At 38.0% G+C, this 19,428-nt stretch overlaps 1 protein-coding gene across 1 annotated transcript; it reads right to left on the bottom strand.

Moving 5' to 3' along the window:
- Nucleotides 1–404: 404 nt before the first annotated feature.
- Nucleotides 405–18,460, bottom strand: LOC125812243 (kinesin-like protein KIN-13A). Its single transcript, XM_049491765.1, has 13 exons — nucleotides 18,407–18,460; nucleotides 16,331–16,567; nucleotides 15,553–15,774; nucleotides 8,979–9,170; nucleotides 8,436–8,540; nucleotides 8,230–8,307; nucleotides 7,935–8,016; nucleotides 4,371–4,533; nucleotides 3,516–3,845; nucleotides 2,511–2,729; nucleotides 1,818–2,430; nucleotides 1,565–1,630; nucleotides 405–750 (listed from the first exon to the last, which is right to left on the bottom strand). Exons 1-13 carry the CDS (start codon nucleotides 18,458–18,460, stop codon nucleotides 568–570), a joined length of 2,544 nt encoding a protein of 847 aa, XP_049347722.1. The 3' UTR covers nucleotides 405–567.
- Between the last annotated feature and the right edge of the window lie 968 nt (nucleotides 18,461–19,428).

The raw sequence follows: 19,428 nt of genomic DNA, 5'->3' as shown, positions 1-19,428 counted from the left end.
TGATGAGGATGCTTGATTGCTGAAACACAAGGAAAAATTCTAAATGTTTTGGATATAAGAACAACAAACAGTAAACGCTAAAGTCGGAACAGACACTAACAACAACTGTTCTATGCACAAAGTATATCAATTCCATTGTCGATTATAAGGCTTTTCTTTTCTTTTCTTTTCAGCTGCAACCACTTAAGCACTGAGCAATACAGTATTAGCTGGAATAATACATTCCTGATAAGTGATAACACAGTAACATATACAGACTACTGTCCATGGTGCCAATTTAGAACTCTGTGCCGTTCCTTCACCAGAGAATCCGGAGAGATTTCTTAAACTGTAACTGGAGCAGCATGGTACAAAAGCAATGTTAAAACAAGTTGTTTGTGCAAAAGCTCGGAAGAGGCCACCATTTTTTTCCTCTTTAAGTAAATTTGCTCAATGGAACTTCTTGATGGTTTGTGTACACATTTGGCACAAGAGGAATAAGATATTTCTTAAAATAATTACAAAAGAGAGAAGTAAAAAGAAAGTAGAAATAGGCGTCTCTCTGATTGCATCCATGTAACTTGTAGCCTAGCGTGGTCCCCTCTTTCGACTCAGTATTTCCTGCTCTTTCAATCGATGCTGGAACCTGGCAAGGCGAGCTTGGAGGCTGACCAGACTTGCTGCTTTGCGTGATAGAACAAAGCTCAGCTGTGTGACATAATTATCGATGAGACTACCAGGTTGATCGACTTCAGCCAACAAATTCATTTCCTGGTAGTGGAAGGCAAAATGTATTAATCATCTCAAGCACATCACTGACGGTCTCATTTATTTCTTCCCAACATAATTTATTTATTTTTTAATTGGTTTTGTTTATAGGAACTCGAGGGTATAATAGAAGTTCACACAATACAATGATCACTGAAAATATCATCACTAGACAAACAGAAAAAAGAAGTAAAGATGGACAAAAATTTGAAGCTGTGCTGTTTCCAGATAAATGTCACAGAATCACTGAATTTCTATTTGTGGCAAATAAGGTAAAATAAGTGATGAATTTTCCTACTGCCCTCATAGATCTGATTTAAGCTATGTTGCTCGGACTCTTCAAAAATGTCGACGGGTGCGTGTCGGATCCTCCAAAAACAGTGTATTTTTGAAGGATCCGACATGGGTGCGGCAACATTTCTGGAGAGTCCAAGCAACTTAGGATCTAAGGAACCATAGCACACAAAAACACGGGAAGATGGTAGGAAGAAAAATGGGTGAGCAAAGGTTTTAACCAAAAAAGGGTGAAGTACATTTCATGCTTTCAAGCGAGCATGAAAATCTTATAGACATGGGATCACCCATGACTTGTGTTGCTTCACAGATAAAAGCATCTAAACTCTTGGATGAATGGACATCGCATCTAAAATAAATACCAAAAAAGATTCAAGAATTTAGATGACTAGGGGAAATAACACAGTTGACAACTACTATGCATGTCACTGAAATAGAAGAAATTTCCTGGCAATGCACCAACAAATATTCCTAGGTTTTGAAAGGAGTTAAGTTTAAGAATGTTATTGGAGATTTTGCTTACTTCACGAACGATCTCCATTGTATCTTCAATTTCTTTTCTATGGGCAGCTATCAGGGCCTCTTCTTCCTTCACACAGAAGGAAAGAAAATTAGCAGATGCCAATGGGGAGTTCATGACAGTTTTTCAAGTAGAGAAACAAATACTGCCCCTCCTCAATAACCAGAAAAAAAAGAAAGAAATGAAAGCATAAAAAAACAATGCAAATGGTAATAAATGCAAAGGGTAACAAAGTGAAGGCAGAGTGTATGCTAACCTCCAGTATCTCATTGATATTGTCATCACGAGGGGGTGAATTAAGTTCATTTTGTCTTGTTCCAATACTTTTTATGTTGGAGCTATTTGTACTTTGTTGTTTGTAACTTGTAGACAATGAGTCTGCGCTTGAAACATCAATTCTTGACCCGTTTCCTGGCCTTTCTGGCTTTTCGGGTTTCTCATCTCTAGAAACACTCCTCCAAGGTGGAGACACTTTCTGCACCTTGTCTTCTGTATCAGCTGAACTTTGCATGTTTGGTGTTGGGTACATTTTCTGACCAGCTGGAACACGATAGCTATTCTTCATTTCAAACTTGTCCCTCTCCAGACCAGCAGAATTTGTCCCACTTTCTTCCCACCCAGTGAAGGTATGAGTTGAAGCAAAACTAGAGGTTTGGTTGTGCTCACTAGAGGGACTGTAAGATGTACTTTCTCTCTCCATCCTTCTACTTACTTCTGATACTTTTGACTCTTGAGGTTGCTCACTATCATCTTCTGCCTCAGTGGAAGCAACCAAAGTTGGTGCAGAAGAAGGTTCCTTCATCATCGGGAGTATTCTGCCTGCATTCTGATCCTTTTTTGTATTTCCACTTTTAGATAGACTTTTAACCCTGTTGATCAAATGTCAATAGGCTGCAATACATAATAAACGAAAACAAACATTCAACTCATACAATAAAAGCGACGGTACCTGTCTGCATATCTTAATGTGTTGAGTGTGTGTTCACATGATCCAGCATTAGGAGAGATGCAAGAAATCATAACAGTTCTTGAGTTGCCAACGAAGGAGTCACGAAGCACCTCAGTAAGTTTGCTCCCACGGAATGGAATATGGATCTGGTCATTGTCAAGAGCACGAATACACTCTTTAAGAGCCAACAAGCTCTTGTTAATTTCTGCTCCCTCAATCCTGGAAACAAATGAAAATGTAGGTTCAAAATAGTACTTTAGCTACCAGCATCAGGGCATGTAAACTGCAAGTGATTTGGCCTCTTTTTCCCTGTTTTGGAACAACTGTTAGTAGGATGGGTATTTTTGAGCTATTTGACTGGTTGGAGAGCATTTTTGTGCCAAAAAATACAATGGAGGGTACATCTGACCTATTTCGAATAGTTCAAGGGCATCTTTCACCCTTTTCCCTACAAAAATCTTTTATATATACTATGTCATGAAATTTCAAACAAAACTTTTAGGGAAAAATACTTTACTGTTTAAAGTCAATACTTGAAGCCAGGGGCGGAGCTACCCTTGCCCGAGGGGTGTCACGCGACACCCCTTCATCGGAAAATTACGTTGTATAGGTAAGTCAAATTCTGATTTTATACCTATATATATTAGAATTGACACTCCTGAACCAAGTTGAAGTGTTGGTTCAGCGGTTCAGGGGCTGCAAAGTTCCGCCTTGTCATTGATCTAGGCGTTGGGAGTTCAAACCTTGCTAAAGCCTATTTTTTTTTAAAGGCTTTCAGCGTTTTTTTTTAACTTTTTAGACAACTTGTGTGCATACTACTTTATATTTTGACACCCCTCAATCTAAATCCTGGCTCCGCCACTGCTTGAAGCATCATACTTCATGGCGTCCTTGCTTGCAGTAATAATGAAAAACCATAGGCTTGGTCTTCAGGACATCAACTTCTATTTATTCCACACTAAAAAGAACGCCGAGCATCAAGATGTGTGTCCCATGAAAACTTACCTTGTTTGTCGGTCATTATCAGTGGTGTCTGCACCTCTCTCACTTCCTGCAAGATCAATAAAGGAAATCTTCCCGATCACTTTGCCACCCTTAGAATCATTTCCATCATTATTTCGCCTGGAGTCCTTCACCTCATTGTGCTTCTTGACAACCAGCTGTAATATTGCGTGTGACCTTGATGATTCCTCATTTGCACCAGTGGAACCTGTACTCCTAGCAGCGTTTCCCCTCACGATATATTCTTTCACAATCTGCACATCTGAAACTTCAAATTCTTGGAGTCCAACAATGCAAACCTGTTGTCGGCCATCTTCCCTCATACAGAGTTTCCTGCATAAAAGTAATGGAGTTAATTTGGTAAAACTTTGATAAAAGAAAAAAAAAAAAAAAGTGAGACATGAGGCTATAAATTCATGAAACTAACTATGTGAAGATTTCACATTATCTACAAGCTGGATGGCCCAGGACAAAAAAGAATGCAATATGTGCATACACTCTGCCACACTGAGCTCTTAGTTTCTGTAATTTCATACGGTACGAAAATAAAGTAAGAGATGCCCCAATCTCATGAGTCATGACTCCATATTGTATAACAGAGACCTACTGAAAGGCTCTAGGTTAGAAAACAAGAAACACAGAAAAATTAATCCAAAGTTTTTAGATTTATATCTCAGGCATGACATCTACTCAGTAGTCTCTCTCTCTCTCTCTCTCTCACACACACACACACACACACAAAATATATATATATGTTCATATGCATGCTTTTTTGATAAGTAATAGGTTGCATATTGACGTCCCACATAGAAGGATAAGAGAAATAGATGTCCCACATAGAAGGATAAGGATACTAACTTTCTATCACTGAGAAGATCGAACAGTTTACCACCATATATTTCAAAAAAACTAAGCCACAACTTAAATTTCTGGCTACGATACACTGGCTGATGCAACAATCTCATAAGATCTTCCGCAGCTCTAAGAGGCAAAGGTTGCATAGTGTACGTCTTACCACTCCCTGACATCAAAAAAAGAAAGGAAAAGGACATAAGTGAATTTGAAGATAACCAACTACGCAGATGCTGAGAGTAACAGAAAACAAACCAATAGCAGCAAGAAGAAATACAAATTCAATAGTTACAGGCTTATAGAAACTTCCATTAATACACTCACAAAGAGAAACCAAGGTAAACATAAAAAATACAATGGCTTGGTGTCATGTGGTCCATTTCTGACCATGGAAGAAGGAAGTGGAAGCTGTAATAGTCCCATGCGTACATATTATAAGAACTTTCCCCTCTTGAAAACTGACTAATCTTGAAACAACCTGTCCTTTTCCTTTTCCCTATGCTGAGGAAGCACCAACAAATCAATCCATCGAAGTTCCTATTGACATACATAAAAAGAAGAAAAGGACTGACCGACCGCTGTTCAAGAGAGATCCCGAAGGCTCAAACTTTTTGCTAGTTTGAAACATGGGCCGAAGGAAAGAGGAAGATCAAACAAAGTCGCGGCGATTCCCCACTTTCCATTGAAGTAGGGGGGGTCCTCCTTCCCCACAATTCTGGCCTTGATGCTGAGTCCTTTCAGACCCTATTCTCTGAATGGACAAAGAGCAGGAAGTAAAGCATCCGCATCTAGGAGGGAAGTTCAGGGGTTAGAGTGTGTTTTCGAAAGGCTAGAAAGTTTGACGTATATAGATATATAGTGAGTGTGCATGCGGGGTGTAGGTATACCACTTACTATGATGCCATAAATATTAAAGAAGGGTCGCCAATGATTATTCCTTCAACTCCAGAAGGAAAAATCATTCCAAAGGATTTCCCCTCGTGCATTCAATAACTCACTGTTCTAATGAGCATCTTTTGACCAAGCAGGTCAAACAAGACCAGACCTAACTATATTTTGCACCTACCAGTTAAGAATTTAAAGGTCCATTTCATAAATTTGCACTGGTCATACAAACAAGATTAGATAAATGAGATCACGACATAACTCCAAATTGGAAAAATCTCAACATGATTTTTAAGAGCTCCTTCATCTTGGATCTCATCTGCCAAGCTTGTTTCCCTTCTGTTAAAGAATGACAAAAGTCCCACATCGGTGGTTAATGAGATGGGTGGACTCCTTATAAGGCTTGGGCAATCCTCCTCCCTTTGAGCTAGCTTTTGGGGTGTGAGTTAGGCCTAAGACCTAATTTAACATGGTATCAGAGCCTCTACGAACTTGGTAGAGAATTAAAGAGCTTCCGCTGCCAGCGGGTGGCACCCATATATGTTGCCCGTCTGGCCAATGATTATGTTAGCAAAAGTTGGGTCATCGTGCATCATTCTAGTGACTTCTTTCTTATATCTAATTTGTGTAGCACCGTGCCATCATTCCGGTGACTGCTTTTTCATATTTAATTTGTGTAGCACCGTGCCATCATTCTGGTGACTACTTTTTCATATCTAGTTTCTGTAGCACTGTGCCATCATTCCAGTGACTCCTTTTTCATATATAATTTGTGTAGCACCGTGCCATCCTTCCGGTGACTACCTTTTTTTGCATATCTGATTTGCGTAGCACTGTGCATCTCTCCGGACTACTTTTCATATTTAATTTGTGTAGTACCGTGGATTTTTCCGAACTATTTCTCATATCTGAGTAGCATAGCATCATGTGTCTTTTCAGTGACTCCTCAGATTTGATTTGCATAGTTCCATTCGTCTTTCCGGTGACTCCTTAAATCTGATTTGCATAGGGTTGTGCCATCATTCCAACCCTACCCGTATAATTTTTCTTTTTCAGTAAGGTCATGCCGTCATTCCGACCCTACCCATATTATTTTCCTTTTTCAGCAGGGTCGTGCCATCATTCCGACCCTACCCATATTATTTCTCTTTTTCAATAGGGTTGTTCCATCAATTCGAACTATCCTATATTATTTCTATTTTCTAGTTGGGTTGTGACATCATTCTGACCCTACCCATATAATTTTATTTCTTAGATTGTGACCACTTTTAGCCATCAAATCTAATACTCCGACATATGAGCATGTTCTGGCCAGTTTTTCGGTGACTTGTTTGATATCGACTCGTCTATTGATTTCAACATGATCCATATACTTTATACTAGATTTTGAGCACTTACAACGACCGCTGCATTGTGAAGAAGTCTATATGGAGCAACCACCTAATTTTGTTGCTCAGGGGGAGTTTAGTAGCCTTGTATGTTGATTACGTAAGTCACTCTATGGTCTGAAACAGTCCTTGCAAGCTTGGCTTGGGAAGTTCCAACACTGTAATTTTATCACTCAGTGTTTTATCGGCATTATGTATCAAATTTAGTATTTCATGAGAAGACCAAGCACATTGAGATTGATTGTCAATTTTGTGAAGTCGAGTGATCAACTTGCAGATATCTCACCAAGCCCCTCATCAGTCCTCGTGTTAATTACATTTGTAACAAGCTAGGTACATGAATTGTATGCACTAGCTTGAGGGGGAGTGTTAGAATAGGAATAGGTTTATACAATCCTATTAAAATAGGAATATGTTTATACAATCCTATTAGAATAGGAATAGGTTTATACAATCCTATTAGAATAGGAATAGTAATAGAAATAGAAATAGGAATACTAAATAGTATCCTACTTGGTAAAGGATTGTATTCTAGGGTCTATAAATAGGGTCTCAATGTAATAATGTTAACAACACAATTCAATAATATTTTTCCCATATATTTCTCACATGTACTAATGTGAGATGTATCCAAAAGAGCAATACACCTAATGTTAGAATAGGAATAGGTTTATACAATCCTATTAAAATAGGAATATGTTTATACAATCCTATTAGAATAGGAATAGGTTTATACAATCCTATTAGAATAGGAATAGTAATAGAAATAGAAATAGGAATACTAAATAGTATCCTACTTGGTAAAGGATTGTATTCTAGGGTCTATAAATAGGGTCTCAATGTAATAATGTTAACAACACAATTCAATAATATTTTTCCCATATATTTCTCACATGGTATCAGAGCAGGACCCGTCTCACCCGATGCTGGGGCCCCCAAAATTAAAATTGTCCACGCACCAGATGCTAAGCACTGGGCGTGAGGTGGGGTGTTAAAGAATGACAAAAGTCCCACATCGGTGGTTAATGAGATGGGTGGACTCCTTATAAGGCTTGGGCAATCCTCCTCCCTTTGAGCTAGCTTTTGGGGTGTGAGTTAGGCCTAAGACCTAATTTAACACCTTCTACAAATTCTCCCAAAACTTAAATACCAAACAGAGAACTATACAACAAATCTAGCAGCAATTATCTAAAGGCGAGGAGATAATTGAGCACCATATATTAACTACCAGAAAAATGAATGAGTACCTTATATTAAAAAAAAACTGAAACAAACATGTGAAGAAATACAGACACACTTGTTTGGCCATAAGCGAAACATGTTGCTTTTGTGCGCTGAAATATAATAGGAATAATTGGTTGCACAGTAACCCGATAAACCTGCAAAGTATTGCATAAGGCACAACCATGATAGAAAACTGGAACCTAACACATTAAGTTGGAAATGTTTTATATGTCAAAGAATGGAAAACACCAATCCTTGCAAAGCAAAAACTCAAGGCAGTCTAAATCATTTTTGACATGATCGCAGGACAAGCACATAAATCAATTGTCTTTGGGATTAGTATTTCCGTTTGTCTGATGAAATAATACCTCATCATTAGTAACATGTTCATCTAGGACAGCATCAAAACAGAACTCATGCTTCTCCACATAAGCTGTCAAATCCACCTTCCATAATGAAACCAAATCTCAGTTCCTCAAAGACTTAAAAGGTCAAATAAGCCACCGAAAAGCATCATCAGCCCTCCATAGCATATGATGCAAGTGTCAAAAATCTGTAACTACAAATCACAAACCTTAAGCTTGGGTTCATGAACAATGAGAGAAGCGTTGTCAGATACAGTGACAATGTCATCCTCTTTCCGAGCAATCTCCTTCTTATTTACAGGTCTTTTACGCACCTATCCATACACAATTGTCAGCTTTAGAAAATTGTGTAGTATATCAGTTTTCGAAATTTAAGGAGCGGTAAAAGAACATTTAGTAGTATTACCATATACTACCTACTTCCCAAATCTAGTCTATATCAGTTTTTTTTTCTATGACCTGGTGACTGGGCCAGCTTTTGCGCACCTCGACTTACTCCGCGGGATACATGTCACCTCCCACCGGCAATATATACTAGATAACTCTGCCCACCAAGGTTAGGACAGATGGGAAGAATAAATCCGCTGAGCTTTTGAGCCTGAGACCAGGGTTCTCAATCACTTCATTGACCACTAGGCCACACCCTTGGCTTCTATATCAGTTCGAATTGCAGAATAAAGAACACATTTTCTTATAAAGAAAGAGGGTCATGAACCGCACATTAAGTTATAGTACATGCAGAACTGACATACCACTACTTTAATCTTTGCCACGTTGTTTTCCCTTGCATTGTTTTCTTTATCAACTGGCGGAAATCCAGCTGCAGCATCAGTGTCTGGAGATGGCGTTTGCTGCTGACTAGTAGGAGCATCAAAGTCACGATCAAAGGAGTAGTTTACTGCCGGCATAAAATGTGATGGCTCAAATGGTTCAGAATTAACATGCTATAATGAAAATAAAGCAAACATTAGTACTCAACAACTCTCTTCTATACGACAGACAGCAGGGGGCAGTTTCACTTAATGACAAGAAATGAAGTCAGATATAACTATAGACCAGTGTTATCAAAGGCGCGCTTTAAGCACGCTTAAGCACTGAAACGAGGCTCAAAATGTGTTGAGCGCTTTGCCTCACTTTATGTGCGCTTTAGTGTCTTCAACAAGGTTCTAAAACAAAGTTTTCCTTGCCAATGAGCATGAAGAAGTGACACTAAACAATTAATATTTCACTTAATTATAATTTTTTGTGTAATTTCTTTTTTGTCATTCATGTTTATTTTTTTTGATAAAAGTTAAAGAGTTTGTCATTCATGTTTATAATGATTAGTCTTGGACTAAACATATATATTTGTGTTTTTTCTCCCTTTGCGCCTTTTTTCATTAAAGTCCACGCTTTATTTGCGCTTTGCGATTAAAGCCTCCACTGACCTTAGAGCCTTTTTGCGCTTTTCGCCTTTGATAACACTGCTATAGACACATCTTATGTTCTTCACTTCCCCAATAAGACCACAACGTACTTACTAGAACAAATTACAAAGTGATTCTAACTAAGAGAGTAATGGCTATAAAAGAAAGAAAACAGCTGCATCACAACCTCTTTAAATTCTGGAAAGCTTCAATCTTTAACAAGCACAATGTTGACTAAATCCATAGTGGTCTTCATTTAAAACACATTATCCAAGAAGGTAATGAAGTTTTGCTGATTGTGCAATGCATGCTCTCACAACCTTTAATAGGCAATAAATGCTTGGAAATTAACACTTATCTGATAAAAAGCATCAAAATACATATTTTCATTTGGTATTTCCTGCTTCATCCTCTCTGTATTTTTGAGCTTGACAACACATTGTCAAATGCATCCAAATGTTAATCTAATTTCATCTTTATATAATAATCCCAGTGATATCCATTACTGCTGAAATATATGATGTTAGAATAGAAATAAGTATTTCCTACTTAGAATAGAAATAAGAATAGGAATAGGAATAGGAATAAGAATAGGAATCCTAGTTGGAAAAGGATTCCAATGTAGTGTCTATAAATAGGGTCTCAATGTAACTATTTAGATACACAATTCAATAATATTTTTCGTATATATTTCTCACATGGTATCAGAGCATTGGTGAGAACAAACAAGTCACCGTATGTCTATGTCAATTTCCGGTGACTGTTGGGTCTGATTTTGTTATACTTTTTTCTTTCTGTGGGTGTTGTGCGAAAACCAACACCACCACGAGGCTCGAAAAGCCCCCGCGACCAAACCCCAGCCAAAACCACCGGAAAACACCACCCCACGCGCTCTCACGCGCCTATCGGAGGTGGCAGTTTCCGGCGAGATCTGTCTCACGCGCCGGCGCGTGAGGGCTTTTCTGATCATATTTTTTTGAGATTTTTTTGACAGTTGGGGTCGTCCAGCCAATCCGACCAGGCCCATACTGTTTTTGACCAGATCCGATCGCCGGAATTAGAGTTCCAGCTATTTCCAGGCAATTTCCGGCGACTTTTCTTCGAGATTTGAATTTTCCGAGACAAATTTAGCATAATGTCTTTTGGGTGTGATGTTTTTGGTTCCAAAAATATGGGGATTGGAAGTTCTAGCCCTATAATCACTTCAGAACTTTTATTGGGAAGTTCAAACTATTTATCTTGGGCTTCCTCGGTTGAGTTGTGGTGCAAGGGTCAAGGTGTCCAAGATCACTTAACGAACAAGGCTTATGAGGTAGATGTAAAGGCAAAGACTAGTGAGGAAGATGCAAAAGCCAAAGCACAATGGGAGAAAGTAGATGCTCAATTATGTAGTCTCCTATGGCGTTCTATTGATTTCAAGTTGATGCCCTTGTTTCGCCCATTCCAGACGTGTTATACAGTTTGGGAAAAGGCTCGTGCTTTATACACTAATGACATATCTCGATTCTATGATGTGATATCTCGATTGACCAACTTAAAGAAACAAGAATCCGATATGTCTACTTACTTAGGACAGGTACAGGCAGTCATGGAGGAATTTGACACATTAATGCCAGTTACTACGAATGTGGAAAAACAACAAGAACACAGACAAACATTGTTTCTAGTTCTTACTCTTGCTGGACTTCCTCCTGATCATGATTCTGTACGTGATCAGATTTTAGCTAGCCCTACAGTTCCTACAATCGATGAATTATTCTCTCGTCTCCTTCGTCTTGCGGCACCTCCCAGTCACAAGGTAGTTTCATCACCCACTGTTGACTCATCTATTCTTGCATCTCAAACCTTTGAAAAGCGTACATATCAATCTATGGAGAATCGGCGAGGAGGAGGGCGTTTTGGGAAACCTCGATCCAAGTGTAGTCATTGTCATAAGCCTGGACACACTCGTGATATATGTTATATTTTGCATGGTCCACCACCCAGTTATGATCCTATTGTTCTAAAGGAATATAATGAGTTCCTTCGAAATCGCGCAAGTAAACAGACATCTCCACCAGTAGCATATGGTGCTCAACCTAATCAACCATCCAATAATGCTCATATTGCTCAGACAGAATATGATGAGTTCCTTCAGTATCGTGCAAATAAGCAAACGTCTCCACAAGTAGTTTCGGTTGCACAACCTGATGTCTCTGTTGCGGGTAATTCTTTTGCTTGTGTGTCGCAATCTAGTACTCTTGGAACATGGGTCATGGACTCTGGGGCTTCTGATCATATCTCTGGTAATAAATCACTTTTATCCGATATTGTTTATTCACAATCTCTTCCAGCTATTACTTTAGCCAATGGGATCCAAACCAAACCAAAAGGGGTTGGAAAAGCCAAACCCCTATCTTCTGTCACCCTAGACTCTGTTCTTTATGTCCCTGGTTCTCCTTTTAATCTAGCATCTGTTAGTCGTTTGACGAAAGCCCTACATTGTAGCATAACTTTTTTCGATGATTTTTTTCTCATGCAGGACCGCAGTACGGGACAGATGATTGGAACAGGACATGAATCACAAGGCCTTTACTATCTTACCTCTTCAAATTCCTTAGCAGCATGCTCCGTTACAGATTCCCCAGATTTAATTCACAAACGTTTGGGACATCCGAGTCTATCCAAACTGCAAAAGATGGTGCCTAGTTTGTCTAGTTTATCCACATTAGATTGTGAGTCGTGTCAACTTGGGAAACACACTCGTGCTACGTTTTCTCGTAGTACTGAGGGTCGTTCAGAGTCTATTTTTTCATTAGTTCATTCTGATATTTGGGGTCCTAGTAGAGTCAGTTCCACCTTAGGATTTCGTTATTTTGTTAGTTTCATTGATGATTATTCAAAATGTACTTGGGTTTTCTTAATGAAAGATCGTTCTGAGTTATTTTCTATTTTCAAAAGTTTCTTTGCTGAAATACAAAATCAGTTTGGTGTTTCTATTCGTACTTTTCGTAGTGATAATGCCTTAGAATACTTATCCTCCCAATTTCGGGAGTTTATGACTCACCAAGGCATTATTCACCAGACTACTTGTCCATACACCCCTCAACAAAATGGTGTAGCTGAAAGAAAAAATCGGCATCTTATTGAGACCGCTCGTACTCTTCTCCTTGAATCCAATGTTCCATTGCGTTTTTGGGGAGATGCAGTTCTTACGTCTTGTTATTTGATAAATAGAATGCCCTCTTCTTCTATTCAGAATCAGGTTCCCCATTCCATACTGTTTCCTCAGTCACATCTCTATCCTATCCCTCCTCGTGTCTTTGGGAGCACATGCTTCGTTCATAACTTAGCCCCAGGAAAAGATAAATTAGCTCCTCGTGCCCTCAAATGTGTCTTTCTTGGTTACTCTCGAGTCCAAAAAGGGTATCGTTGTTATTCACATGATCTTCATCGATACCTTATGTCTGCTGATGTTACATTTTTTGAGTCTCAGCCTTACTATACATCTTCTGATCATCCTGATGTCTCTATGGTCTTACCCATACCTCAGGTTTTACCTGTGCCAACCTTTGTGGAATCTACGGTTACTTCTACATCTCCAGTTGTAGTGCCACCACTACTAACTTATCATCGCCGTCCACGTCCAACCCTAGTCCCAGATGATTCATGTCATGCGCCAGACCCTGCTCCTACTGCGGACTTGCCTCCTCCTAGCCAACCGCTTGCACTTCAAAAAGGTATACGATCCACTCGAAATACTAACCCACATTATACCTTCTTAAGTTATCATCGTCTATCATCACCCCATTATGCATTTGTGTCGTCTTTGTCCTCTATTTCCATTCCTAAGACTACAGGTGAAGCACTTTCTCATTCTGGATGGAGGCAGGCTATGGTTGATGAGATGTCTGCTTTACATAAGAGTGGTACTTGGGAGCTTGTCTCCCTTCCTGCAGGTAAATCTACTGTTGGTTGTCGTTGGGTTTATGCAGTCAAAATTGGTCCAGACGGTCAGGTTGATCGACTTAAGGCTCGCCTTGTTGCCAAAGGGTATACTCAGATATTTGGGCTAGATTATAGTGACACTTTCGCTCCTGTGGCTAAAATTGCATCTGTTCGTCTTTTTCTATCTATGGCTGCCGTTCGTCATTGGCCTCTTCATCAGTTGGACATTAAGAATGCTTTTCTGCATGGTGATCTTGAGGAAGAAGTCTATATGGAGCAACCACCTGGTTTTGTTGCTCAGGGGGAGTCTAGTAGCCTTGTATGTCGATTGCGCAGGTCACTCTATGGTCTAAAACAGTCTCCTCGAGCTTGGTTCGGGAAGTTCAGCACAGTAATTCAGGAGTTTGGCATGACTCGTAGTGGAGCTGATCACTCTGTGTTTTATCGGCATTCTGCACCAAGTCGATGTATCTATTTGGTTGTTTACGTTGATGATATTGTTATCACCGGTAATGATCAAGATGGTATCACCGATTTGAAGCAACATCTCTTTAAGCACTTCCAAACTAAAGACCTTGGCAGATTGAAGTATTTTCTAGGTATTGAGGTTGCTCAGTCTAGATCAGGTATTGTTATTTCTCAGCGCAAGTATGCCTTAGACATTCTTGAGGAGACAGGGATGATGGGATGTAGACCTGTTGACACTCCTATGGATCCGAATGTTAAACTTCTTCCAGGACAGGGGGAGCCACTTAGTAATCCTGAAAGGTATAGACGACTTGTTGGAAAGTTGAATTATCTCACAGTGACTAGACCTGACATCTCTTTTCCTGTGAGTGTTGTAAGTCAGTTTATGACTTCCCCTTGTGATAGTCATTGGGAAGCAGTTGTTCGTATTCTGCGATATATAAAGTCAGCTCCCGGTAAAGGACTACTCTTTGAGGATCAAGGCCATGAGCATATCATTGGATATACAGACGCTGATTGGGCAGGATCACCCTCTGACAGACGTTCGACATCCGGATATTGTGTTTTAGTAGGAGGTAATTTGGTGTCGTGGAAGAGCAAGAAACAGAATGTGGTTGCTCGATCTAGTGCAGAATCAGAATATCGAGCAATGGCGACAGCAACTTGTGAGCTAGTTTGGATCAAACAGTTGCTGGGAGAACTAAAATTTGGCAAAGTTGATAAGATGGAACTTGTGTGTGATAATCAAGCGGCTCTTCATATCGCATCAAATCCAGTGTTTCATGAAAGGACTAAGCACATTGAGATTGACTGTCACTTTGTCAGAGAAAAGATACTCTCGGGAGATATTGTTACGAAATTTGTGAAGTCAAATGATCAGCTTGCAGATATCTTCACCAAGTCCCTCACATGTCCTCGTATTAATTACATCTGTAACAAGCTAGGTACATATGATTTGTATGCACCAGCTTGAGGGGGAGTGTTAGAATAGAAATAAGTATTTCCTACTTAGAATAGAAATAAGAATAGGAATAGGAATAGGAATAAGAATAGGAATCCTAGTTGGAAAAGGATTCCAATGTAGTGTCTATAAATAGGGTCTCAATGTAACTATTTAGATACACAATTCAATAATATTTTTCGTATATATTTCTCACATATGACAACAGTAATATTTTACTGTTAAGTACAATTCCGAAAAATGGACGGAAAGGCTCTAGTGAAAGGATCAATTATTTACTTGAATGAACCCATATTCAGTAACCCTTGTCTATATCCTTCTTCCTTTTCCTCTCTTTCATTGTAATTCTCCTTTTTGGTGGGGGTTGGGGGATGGCGTGTAGGGCCAGGTAAAATGGGAATGACCGGGGAGAAAAGCCGTGGTTTATCATATCCAGCTGAACACCGCACAACTAATAGATGTCCCCAGCTTAACAATGTGCTTTTTATTATTTCATTTTGAAATGCTTAAACAATGTATACTTATAAATTATAATAGAAGTGCCGAAGTCGAATATTTTCATACCTCAGATAAGAGCTCTGTATCATCCATAGAATGCAGATCCAGAAGCCCATCCCCAAAGTCTCCTCTGAACTCAGGAGAATAGTAACCTTCGGATGCTCCAATCCCTCCAGGACTCTGTGTAGTTGGAGTATATGGCTCGGAAGCAGATTCACCATTAAAGTTGAGATTTCTCATTAATTTGAGAAGCCTCTGCTTCTCCTCCATCGATTGCGCTCCATATCCCTTTAAAAAATATTCCAAGCCTCCCCCGTTACTAACAAACTTAATGAGAAACATTTATACAAACTAAGAATGCCACGATAAGGCCACATGGTCATGTTCAAATGAAAGGGAACAAGGGGTGGCAAAGGAAAGTATAAATGCCTGTGATAAACTCCTCAATACGGTGTGACTGACAGTAACCAAACATTTCAAGTAAGGCCAATGGAGTTTACAAGGATGCAATGCTCCTCCTTTGAGTAAAAATAAAAACTGAGAAATTACCTAAACCACAGTGTCCAGGAATGTGGGAAGATAGTCTACAATTTTATCCTCACTAGTCACATTGGTAGTCAGTAGGAGGTATAAACCAACTAGAAGGACCAATGGGACCAGAGTAGAAAATAGAATAACGTCATGCCTCATATAAATCCTCAAAATCCATCTTTGCACCATTGAAGCTAGGATAAATCAAACTAAAACTACAATGAAGTGAATCACAACAAATTTTTCAGTTCCTTACTAAGCTCTAAAGTCTAGATTCAAGTAAAATGTACACATTATCAAAATTAAGATTTACCTGCATAAGCAGGTTAGGAAGGAGACGTTGATCGACACCCATAGACGCCAGGGGAGAGGCCAGATGTTGTAACCCAGCAGACTGAAGCCATCGCACCATGACAGCATCACCCGCGTCACCAGTGGGACCAGCATTGCCTGGGTGATCATACACAACAGTAGCTGCCGGATTGCTCTGCTGCGTGTGGCCACCTATGTGGCGCTGCAATCTCCTTTGAGGAGCCAATTTTAAGATCTTCTATGCAATACTTCAACAACACCACAAAGAAACCAAAACAGAAAAAAAATAATCAAAAGCTGGACTTTTTCCCAATTATTTCAATTCTAACTCCACCTAGAAACAACAACTACATCTCAATCTCAAACTAGTTGGAGTAAGTTATAAGAATCCTCTGAGTCCATTTTTCTCCATTTGGACCGTTTATTTCTAATCAAAGCAACCAAAAAAGTAGGAAAAAAAAACGGGTAGATCATTCTTCAAGAACTAATCTTTGGAAAAAAAGGACACTCACATGAAAGCAAAACGTCCAAATCAAATAAGGGTATTCACGTAACGTGCAAATTCACCAATTTCAGTATGAAACAACCCAGAAAAGCAGTAGATTTCGATCTTAATCTTGAAATGCAATTACTTCAAATCTACCTAACAATACAATGCATGAAAAAATCAACAAACCCACAAAAAATTAAGAGAAAAATAAGATTAAACACATATATAGAATCATAAACATTTATAGAACTGAAATGCAATACCTGAAAAATAAGAGCTGAATTGGATTATCCAAAAGAAGATTTGAGTAAAAATGGATTAAACCCAGAAAGGAAACAACCTAATTTCTCGGATTGGATTTAGAAATTTTCTTGGAAGGGATGATTATGTGAAGCTTCTTTTTCATTTTTTATCATAGTAGAAATAATTAATTTCTTGAAAGAGGGAGTATATCCATCTATTTTGTATATATATTGATGTATTAACTCAATTGGTTTGAAGTTTGATCATTCACATTATTAATTCGCAATTCGCAATTAATGCTTTAATGTTTTCTGAGTGGAGCCCATAGAGCTTGCATTAAACAGCTAAATTTGGTGCTGACAGAGGAAATTTGGTGGAGCTGTTGAAGTACTATAAAATTCCCTTGGATATGTAACAAAAAATAGATATATTTTCATTTAATTTTGTCATGTAAAAGTAAACTTGAAGATTACTCATTAAGGAGTTTGAAATATACTTGCTGTCTAAGTAGGGTGATTAGTGCTTTTTAATCACCTATAAAGCATCAATAGTGCTTAATAAATCTCACCAAATGTCTATATTTGCACCTATCACCTAGCATAATTCTACATATTTGTTTAAATGTATTAAGGGGAATATTTTGATATTTAAAAGAAACTATCATCATTTAATTTATACTTTCATGAATATAAGATATTTATTTTTTGAGTTTCCATCTTTAACCTACTAACTTTTGTAAATAAAAAAAATAGTGAGAATATCATATTAAACAATAGATTAAAAAGAAAATATAAATTTATTTAATTGAGAAAAACAAAATCACAAAATATTCATAGTACCATTACTTTCTCCGTTTCAATTATACATGCGATATGCATTTTTTACTTAGTCCAAGAAAATTATGTTTTTCTTATAGTACTAAATGGTAATAATTTTTTTTAATGCCATGTTATCTTTTTCCTATTATTTTCTATGTCCTCTTTTACGTCTATATTTGTTTTTTTTTTGGGAATTAACAAGACATTTTATTAATCATCAAATAATATTTATAAACTATAGCTAACGAACATTCTGGCTGCTCATTATTCTTTACTTATAGTAGCCTATGACAGCAAAAAAACAATATTTGTATGGAGAACAAACAGTTTTCTATTGCCCCTCACTTTTATGCACATATTTGTCTATATACTATACTATATATATAGTATAAAGTAAGGCTCTTTTGTTTTGGTAACACGCTAGAATACCGTGGCATCTCTCTCACACTAAACCTCATATACCAGTGCTGCAAAACAGACTTTCCGGAGAGCATTTTGTGCTACTTTTGATTTGTTGTTGTAGTACCTTTAGTTCCATTCTTGGTCCAAAGGGAGGATCTGTCATTGTCATCTCAACCATCTCAGTGCTCCTTGCCAAATATGTATTTACATTCAAAAAACAGATGATGCAAGGATTCATTGGAAACAGAATGTACATTTATGAATTTTTTACCAAAATAAGTCATTATTTAAATCAATTCACCAAAATAGTATGTTTTTTGAATTTTTTACAAAACTAGTATAAACGTACTTGACAGTAACGTATTAGGTATTATTTTATTTTTAAAAAAATGACAAAAGGACAAACATTTGACGGAGTAAACAGACTGAAAATGTTAACGTATAAAACCTTACTGTCAATAACGTTTTAAGCTTAAAAAGTAACTTATCCCCAAACTAAAACAAACGATGTCGTTCGCATCACCATGTTATGCATTTCAAAACCCTTATGCAGCCTCCCCATTAGATTCATTGACGTTTCCAACCGTTGCTGCTCTGTGCCTAATCCGCCGCCGTCGATGTTGACGGAAAAACGAGATTCAGGACAACTTTACTATCATAAATCTTTCGAAAAGTATAGAACATAGTTTTTTTTTATGCTTGAGGTATGTTTTATCTTTACATAGTAGAAGAATTGCTTGGATTACATCTTAATATTCCCACAATTTAGCTGACATACAGTTCATAATTCTGTCTATCTAGATTTGATTAGGTGAAATCTAATTTTATAAAGGGTTAGGGGTAATTATTCTCCTTTGTAAATGTCTCATCTTTATCGTTAAAAGGATGAGGTGTGTATTTTTTTTTTATGTAACTCACATATATTATCATTGTTAACTCAGTAATTTCAAAATTTCTTGTCGCTGTCAGCTGCTCTAATTTATATGGAAAAAAATATCAATCTTACCTCTAAAATATTTGATATGAGGCAATTTTGCAAGAGAGACCCTTCTGTTTTTTTTTTTTTTTGTAGCTAATGAGTCATTCAGCTTAGAAGTCTAAATTGTAAGACTTGCATTGTTGCACTATTAAGCTAAGTGTTTCATT

This window comes from Solanum verrucosum, unplaced genomic scaffold, assembly GCF_900185275.1.
Source record: "Solanum verrucosum unplaced genomic scaffold, falcon-dt-bn FXZP01000115.1, whole genome shotgun sequence".
In the NCBI taxonomy this organism is placed as follows: Eukaryota; Viridiplantae; Streptophyta; class Magnoliopsida; order Solanales; family Solanaceae; genus Solanum; species Solanum verrucosum.
The sequence above is the reverse complement of the archived record's forward strand: the minus strand, read 5'-3'. Positions and strand labels throughout refer to the sequence as shown.